Below are 15751 nucleotides of genomic sequence, written 5' to 3' on the forward strand. Positions count from 1 at the left end.
ACTCCGGCTTTTCCTCCACCTCTAAAGCTGGCACGTCCTTGAATGACCCTAGCTATTAATAGGACGTTAAACAAAAACAAAACAAACAAACCAAACGTCATATCATCCAGAAAAAGGTATTGCCTTCATGAATTGCATTCCGGTTAAGGTAGCGATATTATTAGTTTCATTTGTTTGTTTGTAAGCAGGCTCATGAGCTAGGACTCGCTCCAGTACACACGTATTGTACGGGGTATAAACTGGAACACGGTGTTAATTTCACCGTACCCCTTGCTTCATGGCTCTACAGATATCAGAGTCATTACGTATGAAGCTTTGACAAGTCGACTTTATTGATACAAGTACATCAAAGGTGTATAGAGGGATATCTTGTTATTTCAATGATTGGTGAGTACCATTAATGTATACCTACAGATATATACAAAATGTGTGTATATCTACCAGAAACAATTGTCTAAACGTAAGTAGGACATTATATGGTATTAAATGAATTCACAAAACGTGTCTTAGAAGTTTTGATTTTTGCGATTCTTAAGATCTCATATGAAATAAAAACTAATTTAAGATAGTTTTTAACAAATGACTAAGCCAACGTACATGTTGGCGGGGTTTTTAATCTAAATAAGGAAGGGGAAATCAAACACAGGCATTTTTTTTCAAATCACGAAATAACTTCACTGTCTAAAGAATGGCGTCAGACTTAAATGAAAAACACGTCATGTTTCAGTGACATATGCAAATGTATTATTTTGGCGCACTAACTGAATAACAAGACGCATGTGTGATATACAATAATTTTTCTTAAATAAATCATTCTTTATGATATAGAGTATATCTAATGATGCATGCAGTTATACCAAATATATTTCGCTAGGCTGGATAATATTTGAATATTTTTCACCCTTGCTACTACGCACGAGTGAAAAAAAAGTTTTGATATTATCCATATTCATAAAATACATTTGGTATTACTGAAGAATCAGATATATATGGTGTTTATTACATTTATTTAAACGAAAAAACTGCCATGTATGCTAACTAGGCATATTACGAAGGATGCGTACGTTTACCGCTTTCATGTGTAGACAAACCTACGCAAAAAAATATAGTCCAAAGTACAAAAAATCCGTAAAAAAATATTTTGTAAAAACCTAGGTCATAAATATTTCAATGAACTGTTTTATTTATGTGTTCTTTATAAGAGTTGTCGTTATTTTCTCAAATATAATTATTAGATAAAAGAATCCGTCAAAACAACCCAATTTACTACGCGTTAAGCGCTCAATCCAAAATGGCGGTTCTAATAGACCTAGTGAGAGGAAATCCTGACATGTGCACGGCTTACTTCGTGATTCTGATGAATGACATCACTCATGTAACAGTAAGTTCATTGTCACTATCGTAGATTACTTTGATTATTTTATATGTTTTAACTTTGAACTCGGAGACTCGGACGGGGAAATATTTTTGATTGGTCAAATCGTCAAAAAAAGTGTTCAAAATATATTTTTTACAGAATGAATAACTTTTGATAATTCGCTTGTGAAAGTGTAATGAATGGAAATATTCACAATATTGACAATAATCGACATTTACCCGTACTTCTGATATATGTGATATACAGTTGTCTCGTCGTACAATGTTACACGATATGCGACATGCGCACAATGTTTGCAGGATGTGAGCACGATAGAATCAATATGCGATTGTATCATGCTGGCATATGTACACACGATGGGCGATTGAAGTATGTGCGATAGATAGCGTGGTTGATATAAATTAGGAATGAATAATAAATAACATTAATATGTTCGGAATGCTTTGGAAGCTGTATCTATGTAGATTAATTACTGCTCAGGTCAAGGAGGGGTGGTAAAATGAAGTCCACTCGGAAGTCCTCCACATCAGGGATGTTATCTAAATGGTTCTAGTCTTTGATTTTTCGCTGAAGAAGCTGTTGTTTTGCAGATTTCAGTGGTTGCCGTGAGAAGATAAATGTATGATATATGCATAGTTCTTGTAATATCCTTCATGGAATAACATGTGTCAGCTGTTATGTGGAATCTGTTAAAGAAAAGAAAATGAATTACTGTCATTACATGAACTAGGTAACAACAAGCTCTGATCAAACAGAGCTCCGGTCAGTTATTTCTCATCACACGCAATCGAGGCGTGGAGCGTCGGGTGTCATATACAAGTTTAGAGAAACCCTACAGAATATTCTCGTGATTATACATGCTAAGCGTTAACATAACCAACGTAAGAGCGTACGAAACTGATGCGGAAATGGATATACCTATATGTTTACTTGTATATTTACCTGTATGGTTTGGTTTGGTTTATTTTGTTTAACGTCCTATTAACAGCTAAGGTCATTTAAGGACGGCCTCCCGTGCGTGCGAAATGTATGCTTGTGACGAGTTACCTGTATGTTTACCTGCTGTTACCATTATGTTTACCTGTATTTACCTGTATGTTTACTTGTCTTTACCCTGTCATTTGGGTTATATCTTTTAAGTTATGCTACACACAATGTGGAAAACAAAATTTACTCAAAATCGAAACTGAATTTGAATAAATTTCAAAAGTCATTCTTTTTTCCTAGCTGGCTCTGCACATCCTATCCTTTATTTATAGTTCACTGAGTCTTCTGTGTAATGATGTTCAAAATATATCCAACAATGAACCCTTAAAGTGAAATGTGATCAACAGAACTTAAATACATACTACATAACTCGACCCCTCCAGTCCCAGAGAGGAGCCACAGCCTACATTTATACAACAACCTATAAATGGTTCTCTTTCTGTATAGGCATAGCCATTTATGTTACATCGTCAGTATCAAACTGATCTCTCTTTTTTTGTAATATTTCATTGCTAAAACATATGATTTTATCAATGTCAATTGATTTCCATTAATGTCCAATTGATATCGAGCCTTAGCCATTTCAGTACCAAACGAACTTCTAACTGATTGAAATACTTACAGGTACAGATTGGAATGATGAGAAAACAGTCTTTAGCCGACGTGATAAATGAACATCCAATATCAATTCAAGCACCGGATGGCGGATGGGGATGGATGGTTGTTTTTTCCTCTTTTATATTCAACATGTTACTTGACGGAGTCATTTTCACGTACGGAATTTTCTTCCCTGAGTTTCTAAGATATTTTGGAGAAAGCAAGGGAAAGACGCAACTTTTACATTCGGTACTTGTTGGAACCTGTCTTGTCTCTGGTGAGCTAAACAATTATTTGCTTCTTAAACCAAACAGTTAAAAGGTTAAAACAATTAATGAAAACCGACTTTATTAAACAAAGTAGTCTTTCTATCAGTCTTAACATCTATCAGCGTATATTGGCAGTTAAAAGTCCAGAGAAGACGGATATAAAAGTTAGATAAAAATATCGTTTGCAATACCTTGTATTTACGAAAGTTCGTTTTCTGTATATATACTATATACATGTATATGTTAATTTTATATGGTGGCATATTTCTGCCATCAAGTTGTCAACTTACGACTTAAAGATGACGACATATTTCCGAGAAGATCTCAACATCATAAACAAATATGTTGCCATAATTCGAAAAATATGTCGACATATTAGCTGAATTGCCAAGGTAATAACGCCGTGATATCTAGGAAGTCGGAAATTCAGTTATATATCTTATGTGGCATATTTCTGCCATCGACTTCCCAGATAATTATCACGGCGATATTATCTTGGTAAGTAAAATATGAAGGCGACATATTTTTCGGTATTATGTCGGCATAATTTTTTATGATGTCGACATCTTCTCAGAAATATGTCGACTTATTTAAGTCGTAAGGCGACAACTCGATGGCAGAAATATGCCACCATAATTTTACATACTTATGTTTGGATAGGTCCTGTTGTCAGTGTCCTGGTAAACAAGTTTGGCAGTAGGAACATGGCCGCTACTGGAACAGTGATTGCCAGTGTCGGACTTTTCCTTTCCTCGTTTTCCCCAAACCTGGACGTGATGTTTATCTTTTACAGCATTGCCGGGGGTGTGTACAATTATATCTGGCTTGTACAAATGAGGTTAGATTATACGGACGAGAATTAGAGTCTTGCATGATACTGTTTTGATATCAAACATTGGTATTTAAAGCATCTTTTTTCGTTATTTCATCCAGCTATGTTTTCGATTTGGTGGTTGCATTTTAATAGGTATGATAAGTATGGCCGATGCATTAAGCCCTTTGGTGACGTGTCAGGAAAACGCTTTTGTTCTATTCGCCTTTACTACCTCTGTTATATCTATCATGTATCCCGGGTTTCCATTTTTGTTTTGTATTTAACACATTAAAAACTCAAAGTCAGGTAGGATTGACATTAACACAACAGGCGATACCGACATCAAAGCCTCCCTATGTTTTTGTTTATACATACAAAACTTGTCATGTAAATGAACGCTATAGATAATGTCTTTTAATCAGCAGAGATTAATTAATTGTTATTTTCTATTACCTTATTAGGTATTGGCTTTGGTATGTTCTACTTACCTTCGATTGTAATTGTTGGTATATATTTCGACAAACGACGAGCTTTGGCTACGGGAATAGCTGTTTGTGGAGCCGGGGTCGGCGCCTTTGTATTTGCACCATTCACGAAACTTCTTTTGGAAACATACGACTGGCGGGGAACAATGTGGATCATGTCCGCCATAATGCTTAACGGTGTTGTTTTTTCCTCTACATTTAGGCCACTAGGAAGAGATATGAACAGGAACGTTAAACAAATAAATGATGCGTATGATAAGTGTGATACCGGAACCGATAAGTATCCCGGCGGATGCTATAAACAGTTATGTTTACCAATGAAAGACATGTTTGACTTTTCACTCCTTAAGAGCCCCACCATGTTGTTGTATGGAGCTTCCTGTCTCCTCGTCATGTTTGGTATGATATCATAAGTATTCCATATAGCTTTCTGAATACCTTCATTCGAATCATTCAATTCCAGTAAGCGAAATGTCACTTTTAAATTACCAAATCTTTAAATTTAAAGTTTGAATTTTACACTGCTGATTATCTTGCAGGATTTTTCATCCCGTCGAATTTCCTTCCTGTTTGGGCTAGTGATGTCAACCTGTCGACGGAGGAAGGAGCATTTCTAATTTTAGCCATGGGCGTATCAAACACGATTACACGTGTTGTGATTGGCTACATTACGGACAAACCATGGGCTAACTGTTTGGTTATAAACAATACTGCTCTACTGATTGGCGGCCTGGCTACGTGTTTTGTACCATTCTACACCACATTTGAGACTCTTGTCATCTATGCTGTTGCCTTTGGCATAGTTATGGGTAAAATTACAGTCTCGTTTTCTGTGTGTATAAGCACCTAAGCCAGGTTAAGCTGAAATGCATATGATTTGCTTCATTGTAACATTAAGTAGGTTTGCACATCTCTTTAAGATAATACATGTCAACATATAGGTGAAAGGACACCAGCAATTATCTAATAATGGAATTGAAAGGAAGCTAACACTCATTTCTATCTCATATAAATGGGACCTATGTTTCATTTAGTCAAGTACATATGTAGCGGAACTGGACCGGGTCGATCATCGGCGACCAGGTAGCTCAATCGGTAGAGCATCCGGCTAGTGTTCGGAGGTCCCGGGTTCGAACCCCGGTCTTGCCGTGCATTTTTCCACTCCTATTACATTTGGTGCCTGTGACCAAACCTTGTTTCAAGTGAGGTGAATAGTTGACAAGGGGATTCCCGAACCTGGGTTGTGAGTTGGGGAGTCTTCGGGGTCCAAGACTTAAAAAAATAGGAGGGAAGAGTGTAGCGGAACTGGACCGGGTCGATCATCGGCGACCAGGTAGCTCATTCGGTAGAGCATCCGGCTAGTGTTCGGAGGTCCCGGGTTCGAACCCCGGTCTGGCCGTGCATTTTCCCATTCCTATTAAACGTATATGCCATTTTTTCAAATCTTGAAATTTACATATAGGCTTTTTGACGCTTAATGATGATACAACGTACACATCGCTTATCACAAAACTGCTATGCCTAAAGTGATTGCTTATCACAGTGGATGCTTAATATAGAGGCTGAGTGCAATAGAGTTTCTTCGTCATGAAATCAATTATTTATTAAAGCAATTGAAAACAGAAAACGTTTGGGCGATAGTAACTTCGTAAATAATTAACGTTTGTAATGATATACAAATATCTTTCACTAATGAATTAAAAAAAATGCAATGACGTATACTTTTTATTGTAATTACAGCGGTTTTCATCCTCCTCAGAAGTATCCTGATGGCAGAATTATTGGGTGTACACAGACTCAACAATTCGTTTGGATTAGTCGGGCTGAGCATGGGCCTGTCGACATTTGTTGGGTCGCCTTTAGCAGGTACGAATCCACATATTGAGTTAGATTTTGTGATGCTCTCTGAATGTATGAAAGAAAGGGAGAAACCAACATCCAAACAAAATCCTTGCTGTTTATACCAGTCATGTGACCTCACTAGATATGCAAAGTGACCTTAAGAGGCCGTCGTTATACAGAGGAACGTGTACTTTCATCGCAAATGTTTATTGAGCACGTACAACATTGAAAACAGGGAAATAAAGAAAAGAACATATAAGTGTCGAAGTTAGGTGCTTATATAATGGAGGTCAGCATTAACAGTGATTCTAATATGAGTGAACCGGAAATTATAAATATATTAAAAGTAGAAAAAGTCATATGTAAGCGTCTTTCTGTCATCAAAGTCTCCCTCCATGCAAATCTAGATGAAATGGCAATAAGAATAACTTACTCCAGACTCTTCAACCTCTCTCTGACTTTTACAGTGTACAAGGTCGCTGTTTAATATGTTTGGTGATTTTAATTCCGAGAACTGGTGGAGTGTGCAGCAAATTGACGTCAAATTGGCATTTTTTTTAGTTTTTAGTTTAGCAATTTCACCGTATTTTCACTGTAACACTTTTGTAAAAATAAGATTTATTTTATTTTATTTTGTTTTTTTGTTTTTTTGTTTTTTTTCATAATTGGCAAAAACTTGAAAGTAGCATTAATTAGAAATTGAAATCTGATACACGACACGACATTAATTTCTAAGCATTGTTTTTGTTTCAGGAGCGTTGTCTGACATCAGTGGCAACTACAATGTGGCATTCTACTTCGGTGGCATCACTATTGTACTAGGAGGCTTAATTTGTCTGCCACTCAGACGGATTTCAAACTGGGAACAAAGTCGGATAAAGGATTTCAACTTACATCATACTTTTAACTCTGATCAGAAAAACAAAAGGCCAGATGTAAAAATAATGTCCGCCAAGAAGACGTTATCCGTATTTACAGTATCAGATTCGACAAGAGATAGAAACTGAACTTTTTTTCTTGCTCTTTTCCTCTTAGTAACTTAAGTGATGCGGTATGCATAACATATACGAAGTGAAAACAAATAATATTGCAATGTCAGGATGGTGTTATCATAACGATTAATGGAGAAATGACACAGTTCTTGTCATCTTGGTTTTTTTTCCTTTAAGTTCCATATACATTTCCGTATGTCCAACATTTTCCCAGTAATTCTTACTACTCACTCACCTTGACAATTCACCGGAAACAATCAAAATTGTAAATAAAATTTACACAGAATGCAGTTGATTGTTTATCAAGTCATATAAAATATACAGTCTTTTTGACACAGATGTTATTTACCTTGGACACTCCAGCTGGTATTTACCTGTGATACACCCGCTGGTATTTACCTGTGACACTGCAGCTTGTGTTTACCTGTGACAGTTCAGCTGCTATTTACCTGTGACAGTCAAGCTTGTATTTGCATGTGACACTCCAGCTGCTATTAATCTGTGACACACCAGCTGGTATTTACCTGTTACACTCCAGTTATTTTTTACCTGTGACACACCAACTGGTACTTACCTGTGACACTCCAGCTGATATGTATCTGTGATACTCCAGCTGGTATTTACCTGTGACACTCCAGCTGATATTTACCTGTGACACTCCAGCTGGTATTTACCTGTGACACTCAAGCTGGTATTTACCTGTGACACTTCAGCTAGCATTTACCTGTGACACTCCAGATGGTATTTACCTGTGACAGTCCAGCTGGTATTTACCTGTGACACACCAGTTGGTATTTACCTGTGACACTCCAGCTGGTACTTACCTGTGACATTCCAGCTGGTATTTACCTGTGACACACCAGTTGGTATTTACCTGTGACACTCCAGCTGGTACTTACCTGTGACATTCCAGCTAGCATTTACCTGTGACACTCCAGATGGTATTTACCTGTGACACTCCAGCTGATATTTACCTGTGACACACCAGTTGGTATTTACCTGTGACACTCCAGCTGGTACTTACCTGTGACATTCCAGCTGGTATTTACCTGTGACACACCAGCTGGTACTTACCTGTGACAGTCCAGTTGGTATTTACCTGTAACACTCCAGCTGATCTTTATCTGTGACAGTCCAGCTGGTATTTACCTGTGACAGTCCAGCTGGTATTTACCTGTGACACACCAGCTGGTATTTACCTGTGACACACCTGCTGGTATTTACCTGTGACGTCCCAGCTTGTATTTACCTGTGACACACCGGCTGGTATTTACCTGTGACCCACCAGCTGGTATTTACCTGTGACGTACCAGCTGGTATTTACCTGTGACACTCCAGCTGGTATTTACCTGTGACAGTCCAGCTGGTATTTACCTGTGACACACCAGATGGTATTTACCTGTGACACTCCAGCTGGTATTTCCCTGTGACACACCGGCTGGTATTTACCTGTGACAGTCCAGCTGGTATTTACCTGTGACACTCTGGCTAGTATTTACCCGGGACACTTCAGCTAGTATTTACCTGTGACATTCCAGCTGGTATTTACCTGTGACACACCAGCTGGTATTTACCTGTGACATTCCAGCTGGTATTTACCTGTGACACACCAGCTGGTATTTACCTGTGACAGTCCAGCTGGTATTTACCTGTTACACTCCAGCTGATATTTATCTGTGACAGTCCAGCTGGTATTTACCTGTGACAGTCCAGCTGGTATTTACCTGTGAAACACCGGCTGGTATTTACCTGTGACACACCAGCTGGTATTTACCTGTGACAGTCCAGCTGGTATTTACCTGTGACACTCTGGCTAGTATTTACCCGGGACACTTCAGCTAGTATTTACCTGTGACATTCCAGCTGGTATTTACCTGTGACACACCAGCTGGTATTTACCTGTGACAGTCCAGCTGGTATTTACCTGTTACACTCCAGCTGATATTTATCTGTGACACACCAGCTGGTATCTACCTGTGACACACCAGCTGGTATCTACCTGTGACACACCAGCTGCTGCCCTGCAGGTAGGGCGTAAGAATTGTGCCTGCTGCCCCCATTACATGATCGTAAGAGGCGACTAAATTTGGGATCTTATCTTTTCTCTTCTTTCTTAACAACTTTTTTCTTCCTAATGTCTTCCTTGACAATGCCTCACTTTTGGCCTTTAGTTGAGCGTTCGCCCCTGTGAGGAAGGCTTTGGGTTCTGTCCCCTGGCCGAGACATACCAGAGTCTTTAAAAATGGTAGTTGCTACTCCTGCTTAGCGCTCAGCATATTTGGAGTGGGACGACTGGTTCGCCCGTTGTCAGTATAATGTGACCGGGTGGGGTGTGCTGCTGGGTGTCTTCGGCAGTATGCTTCAGTGAGGTAGCACTATAAATCGGCAAAAGTTCCGGCCTATCACAAGGAGACTTAACACGACCATACCGCAGCCTCCCAAAACACACATACGCACTCACCACACGCATGCATGTCGCACGTACGGGAGGCCGTCCTTAAATGACCTTAGCTGTTAATAGGACGTTAAACAAAATAAACCAAACCAAACCAAACCACACCAGCTGGTATTTACCTGTGAAACTCCAGCTGGTATTTACCTGTGACACTCCAGATGGTATTTACCTGTGACACTCCAGCTGGTATTTGCCTGTGACATCCAGCTGGTATTTACCTGTGATAGTCCAGCTGGTATTTACCTGTGACACTCAAGCTGGTATTTACCTGTGACACTTCAGCTAGCATTTACCTGTGACACTCCAGCTGGTACTTACCTGTGACATTCCAGCTGGTATTTACCTGTGACACACCAGTTGGTATTTACCTGTGACATTCCAGCTGGTATTTACCTGTGACACACCAGCTGGTATTTCCCTGTGACACTCCAGCTGGTATTTACCTGTGACACTCAAGCTGGTATTTACCTGTGACACACCAGCTGGTATTTACCTGTGACACTCCAGCTGGTATTTACCTGTGACACTCCAGATGGTATTTGCCTGTGACACTCCAGCTGGTATTTCCCTGTGACACACCGGCTGGTATTTACCTGTGACAGTCCAGCTGGTATTTACCTGTAACACTCTGGCTAGTATTTACCCGGGACACTTCAGCTAGTATTTACCTGTGACAGTCCAGCTGGTATTTACCTGTTACACTCCAGCTGATATTTATCTGTGACACACCAGCTGGTATCTACCTGTGACACACCAGCTGCTGCCCTGCAGGTAGGGCGTAAGAATTGTGCCTGCTGCCCCCATTGCATGATCGTAAGAGGCGACTAAATTTGGGATCTTATCTTTTCTCTTCTTTCTTAACAACTTTTTTCTTCTTAATGTCTTCCTTGACAATGCCTCACTTTTGGCCTTTAGTTGAGCGTTCGCCCCTGTGAGGAAGGCTTTGGGTTCTGTCCCCTGGCCGAGACATACCAGAGTCTTTAAAAATAGTAGTTGCTACTCCTGCTTAGCGCTCAGCATATTTGGAGTGGGACGACTGGTTCGCCCGTTGTCAGTATAATGTGACCGGGTGGGGTGTGCTGCTGGGTGTCTTCGGCAGTATGCTTCAGTGAGGTAGCACTATAAATCGGCAAAAGTTCCGGCCTATCACAAGGAGACTTAACACGACCATACCGCAGCCTCCCAAAACACACATACGCACTCACCACACGCATGCATGTCGCACGCACGGGAGGCCGTCCTTAAATGACCTTAGCTGTTAATAGGACGTTAAACAAAATAAACCAAACCAAACCACACCAGCTGGTATTTACCTGTGAAACTCCAGCTGGTATTTACCTGTGACACTCCAGATGGTATTTACCTGTGACACTCCAGCTGGTATTTGCCTGTGACATCCAGCTGGTATTTACCTGTGATAGTCCAGCTGGTATTTACCTGTGACACTCAAGCTGGTATTTACCTGTGACACTTCAGCTAGCATTTACCTGTGACACTCCAGCTGGTACTTACCTGTGACATTCCAGCTGGTATTTACCTGTGACACACCAGTTGGTATTTACCTGTGACATTCCAGCTGGTATTTACCTGTGACACACCAGCTGGTATTTACCTGTGACACTCCAGCTGGTACTTACCTGTGGCATTTCATCTAGTATTTACCTGTGACAGCACAGCTGTTATTAACCTGTGACAGTCCAGCTTGTATTTACCTGTGACACTCAAGCTGGTATTTACCTGTGACACTCAAGCTGGTATTTTCCTATGAACAACAGCTGGTATTTACCTGTGGCACACCGATTGGTATTTACCTGTGACACACCAGCTGGTATTTACCTGTGACACACCAGCTGGTATTTACCTGTGACACTCAAGCTGGTATTTACCTGTGACACACCAGCTTGTATTTACCTGTGACACACCAGCCTGTATTGACCTGTGACACACCAGCTTGTAATTACCTGTGACACACCGGCTGGTATTTACCTGTGACACACCAGCTTGTATTTACCTGTGACACACCGGCTGGTATTTACCTGTGACACACCAGCTGGTATTTGCCTGTGACACACCAGCTGGTATTTATTTTACCAGTGACGGTCCAGCTGGTATTTACCTTAGACGTCCCATCTGGTATTTACCTGTGACACAACAGCTTGTATTTACCTGTGACACACCAGCCTGTATTGACCTGTGACACACCAGCTTGTAATTACCTGTGACACACCGGCTGGTATTTACCTGTGACACACCAGCTTGTATTTACCTGTGACACACCGGCTGGTATTTACCTGTGACACACCAGCTGGTATTTGCCTGTGACACACCAGCTGGTATTTATTTTACCAGTGACGGTCCAGCTGGTATTTACCTTAGACGTCCCATCTGGTATTTACCTGTGACACAACAGCTGGTATTTACCTGTGACACAACAGCTGATATTTGACTGTGACACACCAACTGGTATTTACCCGGGACACTACAACTTGTATCTGACTGTGACACTCCAGCTGTTTGTACCTGTTGCACACCGACTGTTAAACTATAAATTCCATTGTAAATATTTTTGTTGTAATTCCCTTGTTTTACCTCGAACATAATCCCATGGTTTTCGACGAGTTGATATTTAGATATATCAGATTTAAAAGGAGCCAGGCAACAAAATACTTTCATAACTGTTGGGTTTGTAATCGATCACTATAATAAAGCTGTTATCCTTTTTCATTTGTTGGTGTTTATTTATATTTGTCCACCGTGGTTGTCATTTTTATTTTGATATGAAGCAGTGTATACACGTCTGCTTGCCTTATCGAATTGTGAATAATATGCAGTCGTATGTGAGTATGTAGCCTCGGTCGACCTTGCTATAGAATTGCTTAGCAATTAGGTAAAGCATGCAGAAATCCCTAGATTGATAGAACATAACTGTTTCTGTTTTAGATGCAAGGCGAGGCCTGTTTTAGACACGAATGAAAATACCAAATGGTCAGGATCTCACAAAACATGTGAAATACGCCAATATGCAGCATAACAATTAAAGTAATATCAATATGCCAACTCGAAAAAACACCAATTGATCCCGCATCCACATTCAATTTCCATCCTCGGTCAAAGTCAACTATAAGCACATGCCTTAATAGCACACATCTCTTCTTTTTTGACCAGCATGCACTTGTTTCACATTTCTTAACCATTCACTCGGCCCCTCCCCCCTTATGCCGCCTCAAATACAATATGTATACCAGTAACATAACAGCTTGGATTCGAGCCAACCCACCCATCTCTATACTCTACTCTAGTATCCCTATCATACCTACTTTTTTCTTCTTCTTCTTTTTCCCCTTTTTGGTAAATTGAGAAGTTTCAGACGGGAAATACACAGTTTATGCATCATTTAGTGACAAAAAATCATTGCTTTCGTTTTTTGCACCCTACGCCTTAATCGTACAGTAAAAATAGTCCACACTCCTGCGGCTTCATTCCTAGGGGGATGAATTCTCGTGAAATGATAAAGGAGTTCAATTTTCAGTTCTGTTGAGTCAAAAGCACAATTATGACAGTTAGAAAATCCTTCTCAGCGGTCAATAGTCTTCATACCTGTGGGGACTTGTTAATAACCATAGTTATAGCTAGCGGTGGCCGATAGAGGACATTTAACGGTTCGACAATGCTTAGTATTCTTGTAATATTGAAGAAATCCATTTAAAAAAAATATAATAACGATGTTCCTTTTTGAAATAATTGCCACATATCAATTACCGATGTTTAATTCAACCATTGCTCTTTTTCGACAATACATGTGTGTGTGATTGATTTGGCAAACAATCATAGCATGGTATCTGTAAGTGTGTCTATGATATATTTCAAATACTAAACAATGGTGTATAAATAGAGGTTACACAACGAGGGGTTGTTGAATATATATTTATTTCACTGAGTTTATCATTTTCAAAAGTTTCGAAAGATATGAGATTTAGCAACTGTCTTTTGTAATCTTTTTGTTTGGATATAATTAGCTGCTGTAATGATGAAGAAACTATATAGGCCACTGTTGCTATTTCATTTGATCCGAATCCAAATTTCCATCTGCTTTTGAGATTGCCTTGATAACCCCTTCCCCCATCGCATAACATGACTGTCGCCAATATTAATCATATCTTTGTTCACAGTAGCCATGTTGACAATGTATATATTGACAGCAGACGACGTAAACAAACGAGTACGTGGAACAAACATGTGGAAACAAAGCACGCGAGAAAAAAGTAGTTCCGGTCAAACTTCAACTTTTCCACCATTAAAAGATCGGAAAGTCGTATACCACTATTGGTATACAACAAATATAAATCTAACAATCTGCACGTTTCTGTAATGACCCGAGAGTGGAATAACAAAGAATATTGAGGTAGAATTACATCAATGTTACACTAGGAGTAATGTATACAATATGTAAATGCTCTTCAATATTTTGGTTAAGTTTTGTTCTTATTCGGGATCGGTAGGCTGTAAACAGGTTTAATTTAGCTCCGTATTTTTGAATATTGTAAACCGCAAGTTCAAAGGCCAGATGATCATGGGTCCATCATATGTTGTGATGAATGTTTAATAAGATGTTTAATTCAAAAGGTCTGGCTTTTTATATTTGTTCGTGAAATTATTGATGAGAAATACCTGCCGCGCCGGGCCTCGAACTATCATTCTCTCGCTCTCAAGGCAAACATCGTACCACTAAACTATAGGGTATTTCTCCTAACTTCCACTCTCCACTTTCACGTATCTTTGCGTCAGGGATAAATCATTTACTTTTTAACCACTGTTACTTTATATTTTGTTTGTAATGGTAATGAATACTTACGTCACGCATGGTGGTTTGGTGGTAAACTTATATTTTCTGCCTTGATATATCTTCACAGATATAATACAATAACGATGTATTCATCTCACGCAATGATAATGAACCATAATGTCTAAGACAAGTTCGAGTTTCAGGGTTGTTGTGTCATGCTACTTTAAGAAAATCCCTGTAAGCGGCCTAGCAGCTTCTTTTCCTGAGATATTTGTAAATAATCATAATAGCTAGCGGGGCCGGTAGGGGATGTTTTATAACTTGGCAATACTTAGTATATATCTATCTGTAGCAAATAATCGACTCATAATAATAACCAACATTGAAGTAAGACATTGCCCTTTTTGACAGTAAATGGCTTCAAGTGAAAAATAGACACAGCATGGTATTTGCCAGTGTATTTTTCAAAATAAATTTCAAATGCTTAACAAGAGTGTTTTATTTAATTAACGTTACAAACAAAGTAATTAATACAACATGCTAAAACATTTCTTTTTTTTTCTTTTCTTTTTTAAGTTTTGTCCTTTATCCGGATCAGTAGGCAGGTAAACAGGTTCTATCCGTCTTCCGGTTCTTGAAAATTGTAAACCGTACGTTCAAAGGTCATATTATCATGTGCCCATCGAATTTGGCGTTGAAAGTTTATTTAACAAGGTCTTTATTTTTACATTGGTAATAGAGATAGGGATGATTGATAAAAAAAATTAAAATTAAAAATTAAAATTAAAAATAAAACTTCCCCCGCCAGGTATAGAACAATCATCCTCTCGCTCTCATACATCCTACCACTAAACTTTGGTAAAACTCCCCTGACCTTCATTCTCCACTGTTACGCATCTTATATTTTTTGCTTCTTAACAACTGTTATATTTTGTTTCTCGTTGAATTTTTTTATGTACTTGTTATTCATTTAAGCATTGATGTCATTTTTTTTTAGTTTCATCGGGGTATGAAACTAAAAAAAAATTATAATGGGTTGGTGGTAATCTCTTATTTTTGCCTAGTTTTATCTTCAAAGATTAAAGACAATAACGATGTATTCATCTATGATAATTATTAAATTTAATATGTTCTTTTTTCGGCAATATC

The 15751-nt window shown here is 39.0% G+C and overlaps 1 protein-coding gene across 1 annotated transcript; it reads left to right on the forward strand.

The window, feature by feature from the left end:
- The first annotated feature begins 245 nt into the window (after nt 1–245).
- Nucleotides 246–7645, forward strand: LOC117332392 (monocarboxylate transporter 13-like). Its single transcript, XM_033891279.1, has 7 exons — nt 246–387; nt 2990–3239; nt 3892–4035; nt 4507–4929; nt 5070–5339; nt 6271–6396; nt 7126–7645. Exons 2-7 carry the CDS (start codon nt 3002–3004, stop codon nt 7377–7379), a joined length of 1455 nt encoding a protein of 484 aa, XP_033747170.1. The 5' UTR covers nt 246–387; nt 2990–3001; the 3' UTR covers nt 7380–7645.
- The last annotated feature ends 8106 nt before the right edge of the window (nt 7646–15751 follow it).

This window comes from Pecten maximus, chromosome 8 (genome assembly GCF_902652985.1).
Source record: "Pecten maximus chromosome 8, xPecMax1.1, whole genome shotgun sequence".
Taxonomy (NCBI): Eukaryota; Metazoa; Mollusca; class Bivalvia; order Pectinida; family Pectinidae; genus Pecten; species Pecten maximus.